Below are 7,123 nucleotides of genomic sequence, written 5' to 3'. Positions count from 1 at the left end.
GGGAGGGCCCAGCCCATTAAGGGCAGTGCCACCTCTGGGCAAGAAGTCACAAGATGTATAAGAAAGAGGGCTGATAGACAGGTGGTGGCGGCATACTTGATAGGCAAAAGGAGGTGGGTCTATAGTTGGACCTTATCGGACTCTCTTTGGACTGTCAGTCCCCAAATAATGACATGGAGACTTATTATTATGTATGTAACCTTGGTCTTTAGCTTAGGCTTGTTTCCAACTTGCTCCTGTAACTTAAATTAACCTGTTTTTATTAATCTACATTCTGTCACATGGCTTTTTACCTCTCTATTCTGTATGTCCAACTTCCTCCATGTCTTGCTGGTATCTTCTGCCACACCAGATTCTAACCCTGAGTTCCTCTCTCCCTGAAAGTCCTGCCTATTCTCTCCTGCCTAGCTATTGGCCACTCAGATCTTTATTAAACCAATCAGGTACCTTTGAGTTATTTGCAGACAAAGTTCCATAGACAGCAGAAAACTTCCGTGCTCTGAGCACTGGAGAGAAAGAACTTGGATATAAGGGTTCCCCCTTTCATAGAATTATTCCAGGATTCATGTGCCATTGTGGTGACTTCACACGCCATAATGGCACTGGCAGCATATGCATCTACAGAGAGACATTTGAGGATGAGGACTTCGTCCTGAAGCACACAGGTCCGGACATCTTGTCCACGGCAAATGCTGGACCAAACACAAATGCTTCCCAGTGTTTTATCTGCACCGCCAAGTCTGAGTGGCTGGATGGCAAACATGTGGTCTCTGGAAAGGTGAAAGAAGGCATGAACATCATGGAAGCCATGGAGCATTTTGGGTCCAGGAATGGCAAGACCAGCAAGAAGATCACCACTTCCAGCTGTGGACAACTCTTATTCTTTTGACATGCAGGCTTCTTACCCACAAAACCATTCCTTCTGTAGCTCAGGAGAGCACTCCCACCCTATCTGCTTACAATACCCTGTAATCTCTGCTCTCACTGAAGTTCTTCGGGTTCCAGATTCTCTTCATTCTTTTCCAAGTCTAGCTAGATTGCTGGATTGCAGAGTTAAGTTTGTGATAATGAATAAAATCTAAGTAAGAAAAGAAAAAATAAAATAAAAGAAACTCTAAGGTGAAGAAAAACCCAAACCTTTCTTTTTGTTGTTTCTATTTTTAATTGTGTGTGTGTGTGTGTGTGTGTGTGTGTGTGTGTGTGTGTCTAAGTGTGGGTTTGTATGCATGAGTTAATGCCTGTGGAGGACAGAAGAGAGCATCTGATCCATATGCCCTGGACCTGGAGTTATAGGCAGTTGTCAGCCACCCTGCATGGGTCATGTGTACTGGGAGCCAAACTAGGGCCCTCTTCAAGAACACTATGCTCTTAATCACTGGACGATCTCCCCAGCCACTAAACCTTTCTTAATCTCTGCATAAACAATCTCAAAACAAGTACTCACAGCGGGCTTCACTGTGCTCAGCTAGATAGCTTCCAAATATGACTGACTCCCTGACTCTCTCAGAGATTCTGGAACCTCCTAATAGCTCATATCAGCTCCCAGTCTGTTTCAGCTTGGACTTCTGCAGAGTAGAAATCTCATAAATCCAGAGGACTTGACAGCATACACATGGCAATACCTCCCCATATGAAGGGCCTCTGGAAAGGTCCACTGTCATAATCAAAGATGTCAAGTGTCCTGCTATCAGAGCCCCCAGCATTCTACTCCTGAGGGTTTCTTCTGTCTCTTCAGGGGAGATTTCTATCTCTGAGATTGCTGTATCTTGGATGCCTGAATAAAATCTTCCAGAAGTAGCTTTACACACGATGAAAGGGCTCAACTGAGTTTGACAATCTTGTCTTACAAATGATTGGTAGGACCTGTAGGAATTTCTTGGTGTGTGAGACAGTGGTCTGCAGATGCTGTTTCAGCATCCCCTGCAAAGAGTCTCTAACAAATATACCACAAAGAGTTTTCCTACTTCTTTTAGAAATCTACCACAGGAAAAAAAACAAAAACAAACAAACAAAAACCCCAAGAATCAGTTAGTTGAGTGGTCTCATTCATTTGGGTCTGGTTAAAGTCAGAGAAGGTCCTGATCTCAGTGCTTCACCCACAGAAAGACCTGTAAGGCCTCCTACAAAATAGCAATGCCATTATTAAAGGGGGCTGTCAGGAAAGCCATTTTCTAAGCAGAGATGTGAAGCTTGAGATGTAGGTGTGCTCATAGTGAGTTGGAATTTTATACAAATCCAATTATGTGGGTGTAATAGCATGCCTGCTGGGTGGAAATTTTTATGAATAGATGAACACAGAGGACTGGTGGGATGGATAGCTCAGTGCATAAAGGCTCCTGTCACCATGTCTGATGACACCGGTTCAATCCCCAGATCCCATGTGACGGAAGGAGAGAATTGACTCCAACACATGTGCCATGGCATGTGCAAGCCACCTCCCCATCACATACACACACAAATCTAATAAATACATGTAATGACAGTTAAAAGAAATCATTTTCAGAAAGCAATGAACATAGAAAATCAGTTCAGAGCCAGAATTATCTAAGAGGCATATCTTGACATAAGAAAAGGTACAATTAACTTTTGAACAAAAACTTCTGTGGTTCAGGGTTGGTAAAGTGTTTGCTGTACAAGCCTGAGGACCTTAGTTCGATGCCCAGTACTGGTCTGAAAAAGCTGGATGAGGTGCCAGCTATTTGTAATCTCAACATTGGAGGGCAGAGATAGGTGGATCTGACTGCCTGGCCTCCAGCTTGAGGGGATTGGCAAATACCAGATCCCTGCGGGAGATCTTGTGAAAAGCATCTGAGATACAACATAAGAGGTTGACCTCTGGCCTCTATATGTGCATACGTAGCCCATTCACACCAAAATCTTCCCAAACTAAGATTCTGTGAGGCCATCCATGAGACCATACAACATCCACAAAGGGACAAGATGGTTACGACTGGAAATCTTGCTACAATGGACTATGGTGGTCCTGATCAGTGGGGCAGTGACAGAAGACAGCAGTCCAGTTCAAAAGAGAAATTCACCACTGCAGAGAGCAGAGTCTGGCAGTGATCTGAACTCCATGAAACAACCTCAACACAAGGTAAATAAACTGGAATTGGTACACTTGAGCCTGAATTCCTAAGAATCATAGGTACCATGGCAGAAACTAACCATCATTCTTACTACAGTGAAGAGTCTAGACATCCCATGGCTTCGTTTTTGTACTAGTAAACTAATTATAATGGCTGACATGAAGGATATATTGAGGAGGAACAGAGAAAGAGAGGATAAAATATGTTGTCTTAGTTAGGATTTCTATTGCTGCAACAAAACACCATGACCAAAAAGCAAGTTGGGGACAAAAGGGTTTATCCAGCTCATCCTTCCACATTGTTGCTCATCACCAAAGGAAGTCAGGACAGAAACTCAAGTAGAAAAGGAATCTGGAGGCAGGAGCTGATGCAGAAGTCATGGAGGAGTGTTGTTTATTGGCTTGCTTCACATGGCTTACTCAGCCTGCTTTCTAATAGAACCCAGGACTACCAGCCCAGGGATGGCAACACCCAACGTGGGCTGGACACTCTCCTATTAATGACGTACAGCTGGATCTCATGGAGGCATTTCCTCAAGTGAGGCTCCTTCCTCTCTGATGACTCTAGCTTGTGTCAGGTTGATACACAAAACCAGCCAGCACAGAGGTGAAGGAGATGTTGTGACGGTTCAGAGAGGAAAAGAGGAGGGCTGGATGTGATAGTGATGGAGACTCAAGGAGCAGGAAGTGAATGTATCCTAACGTGGTAATTGATCAGCTCCTGGGGAGCAGTGGTTCATTGGTTTGCTATTTGTGTTATTACCATCATAAATGGCAAGGGTTAGATTAAGTGGCCAACTATTACTCTCTCCTTGGTGCCACTTGTTCCAGCTGTTGGTGTCTAAAAAGAAAATTATGAAGATGGAGCCTCGATTAGCTTCACTGCCTCTCAGAATGACTGTGGTTATCAATCTGAGTTTATTGAGTGGAGTCATTGTTTTAATTTGCATGAAGTGGCTTTTGGCTATGCAAAGATCCAATTACATTAAAAGCTAGATACCAATTGGTATAGGAAAACAATTATCTAGAGATGGCTATGATATGACATTAAAAAGAACAAATGTCTGACTGAGAGTTTGCCAAAATTTCAATTGAGTTAATTCTGACTGCCAAAGAATCAGGGAGGAGGTACTTAAAAAATAAGAAATATAGACAGCCTTGGCCAAAATGATGTATCCATAGGCTAAAAGACTAGAGGACATCTCTCTTTGTTTTATTTTGTTTTTAAGCTACAATGCTCCAAATAAGAAAAAAAAAAAAAAAAAAAAACCTTAAAAAAAAAACCCAAGAAGCACTAGTACTATTCATTACAATAATGTGTTGTGTTTATGTACATGGTAAAAGCAGATAGGATCCCTAACTATCACCTCTCACTAGGCAGCACCCTATCGGTGACCACCATTAACAGATTGGTGGGGGTTTTACCAATGCTCTCCTTAAAGAGATCCTGTTCACGGTATGGGATACATGAGGACACATTGTATCCTCTCGTTCTATTCCATCTCTTATAATGTCTTATAAATGTTGATGACTTAGTGCATAGCTTACCAGTTAGTTAAATGCTAGAATTGTGGCTGGCAAGAGATGTGGCCACACAGAGTCAGTAGGCAGTAGCAATAAAAACAACAACAAGACGAAACAACAGGACAGAATTCTAGGAGCATGTAGAGGGGCCGCAGAAGGCAGATGCTAGCCAGGAAGATGGGAAGGCTTGGTAACAAAGGCTTGGCAGTCTACTTATTTGGTCGTCCACTTTCACTGTCCTTATGTTTCCATGCTCTCCACATTTGCCCTACGCATTACTGACTCTTTCTCCCAAAGGTCACCAGCTACCTCAGGTAGGGTTTCTGTTGCGATGATAAACACCGTGACCACGAGGGTGACCATGAGGCACCTGTGGGGAGGAAAGGGTTTGTCTCACTCTCACCTTTACATTATCGCCCGTCATCAAAGGAAGCCAAGGCAAAAACTGAAGTGGAAGCCACAGAGGAGGGCTGCTTCCTGGCTTGTTCCTCCTGGCTTTCTCCGTCTGTTTTCTTATAGGACCCAGGACCTCCCGCAGGAGTAGCACTGTCCCCCAGTAGACTGAGTCCTCCCACATCAATCATCAATTAAGAAAACACTTGACAGCCTTGCCCACAGGTCAGTCTGTTGGGGTCATTTTCTCAGTTAAGGTTCTCTCTTTCCAAACGACCCTAGCTTGTGTCAAGTCGACATAAAACTAACCAGCACATCAGGGGACAACTATGTGGTATGACATTTGGTGGCTTCTTTTTATTTTACTGTCTTTAATGGCTCTTGGTGTCTGGCATTGCCAGCCAGTCTGCTTCATGAGCCTTCTTTGTGGGGCCTGGGTGAAAAGACACTGCAGTTCTTGAATGTCCCTGACTGTTCTTGCCCTGAATTCCACACTGACTCCCCCAGTGAATTGTGGACATTTCGGACATTGCCGATGGTTCTTGTTCTTCCTGTTCCTTTTTGCTGTTCATTTTCTAGTTCTTGGACACTTGATTCACCTCTAGGGCTTCCACAGTAATCATTATGAGGGAGATTTTGAAATATATAGATATTTAGAGATGCAAATAAATATATGAATCCAGCCCCAGCTTTCTCTTTAGTTTTATCTTTCAATCCTTGCAGCCTGCCTTCTGGCTGTGTCCTCTGTGTGCTTCATATTTAGCGCATTGGTAACTCTTCATTGCCAACTCACCTGGAAACATGCCTCTGCATGTCTATGAGGATGTTTTCAGAGAGACTATATACTGAAGAGGAAAGACCCACTCTGAAAGTGGTGACACCATTCCACCGACTGGGAGCCCGGATTCTGGACTGTGTACAAGGAGAAGGAAGGAGAAAACACTGACCACATACATTCAGCTCTGCTTCCAGACTTTGGGTACAATGTGACCAGTTTTCTCACATTGCTGTCTTCCCAGCTGTGATGACTGCTCTGAAACTGTTAGCCAACATAAACCCTTTCTCATAGCAGCGAGAAAGTAGCCAATGTACATGACATTGTTAAAACAGAACTTACTTTTTTTCCCCCATTGGTTTCCTTAGCTACCTAAGAGAGAACTTTCCAAATATGTTCTCTTCCTGCCTTTTCAGTCCCTTCTTCCAATAAGATAGTAACTGTAGGTTCCTAAACTACTTGATATCACATGCCTCTATGCTATTAAAACCACTCTCTCTTCCCCCAAGGTCTTTCTTTTGGGCCCTAAGTTCCCCTGCCTCACAGGAGACTCTTTTTACTCCATGCTTCAAAACTGGCCTTGAGTGTGACTTTTCTTAGGAAGTCCTATTTAGCTGGGTCTGGTTCCCCTCTGCTGTTTCCTAGAAACTCTGCACAGAACTCACCATTTTATAGATAACTGGCTTGTATCCCCATCTGGATTGGGAGTCTTCAGGAAAGGAAGGTTTTGATTTCTGCACCTCCAAGCACTACAGGTGGACAGGTGTTTCCAGGCTTTAGCCTCTTATCCAAAGAATTGAAAACAGGTCCACAGAGATATTGAAAAGAAGCAAGAATATAGTTACTGGGGGATACACTGTCAAGGTTGACAATGGGCTACACAAGTGTGAATATTCAAGGGCCCCAATTATTGTTCCTATTTGGGATATATTTTTGTGGGGTTCAAGTGAAGGAGGATTGGTTATGAAGTGAGTAGCCTAAGTGGTTCTCTGGTTTGCTTGATAGATTAGGTCATACCATCATTTTTCTACAGCATATGTCTCTTCCCATAATGTATATAATTTTAATTATATATGTACCCAATTATGCATAGGTATAAGATGGTTAATGGGAGATTCCCCCTATAATTTTGTACTCCAAAACCAGTTCAGGCCAGATCAGCTCTTCTATTCCTCATAACTGGAAATGTTTGGAATATACTTAAATAGAAATCATCTAAATTTGGTTGTTACCAAGAGTGAGGAAGTGTATACTATTGCTTAGAGATAGGAGTGTGTGGCTGTATGCATGGAGTAGTTGAGCAGACTCTGAGATTGATAAGTGCATTGTTTAGAGAAAGATAG

At 43.0% G+C, this 7,123-nt stretch overlaps 1 protein-coding gene across 1 annotated transcript; it reads left to right on the top strand.

Moving 5' to 3' along the window:
* The first annotated feature begins 283 nt into the window (after window positions 1-283).
* On the top strand, window positions 284-1,053 carry LOC118592369 (peptidyl-prolyl cis-trans isomerase A-like). The gene has a single exon (XM_036201250.1). The coding sequence runs from the start codon at window positions 566-568 to the stop codon at window positions 887-889; it is 324 nt and encodes a 107-aa protein (XP_036057143.1). The 5' UTR covers window positions 284-565; the 3' UTR covers window positions 890-1,053.
* The last annotated feature ends 6,070 nt before the right edge of the window (window positions 1,054-7,123 follow it).

The sequence above is a fragment of the Onychomys torridus genome, chromosome 10, assembly GCF_903995425.1.
Source record: "Onychomys torridus chromosome 10, mOncTor1.1, whole genome shotgun sequence".
In the NCBI taxonomy this organism is placed as follows: Eukaryota; Metazoa; Chordata; class Mammalia; order Rodentia; family Cricetidae; genus Onychomys; species Onychomys torridus.
The sequence above is the reverse complement of the archived record's forward strand: the minus strand, read 5'-3'. Positions and strand labels throughout refer to the sequence as shown.

What these genes read in the sequence shown, in the direction of transcription:
- LOC118592369 (XM_036201250.1), top strand. Translation starts at nt 566, where the DNA reads ATGTGCCATTGTGGTGACTTCACACGCCATAATGGCACTGGCAGCATA.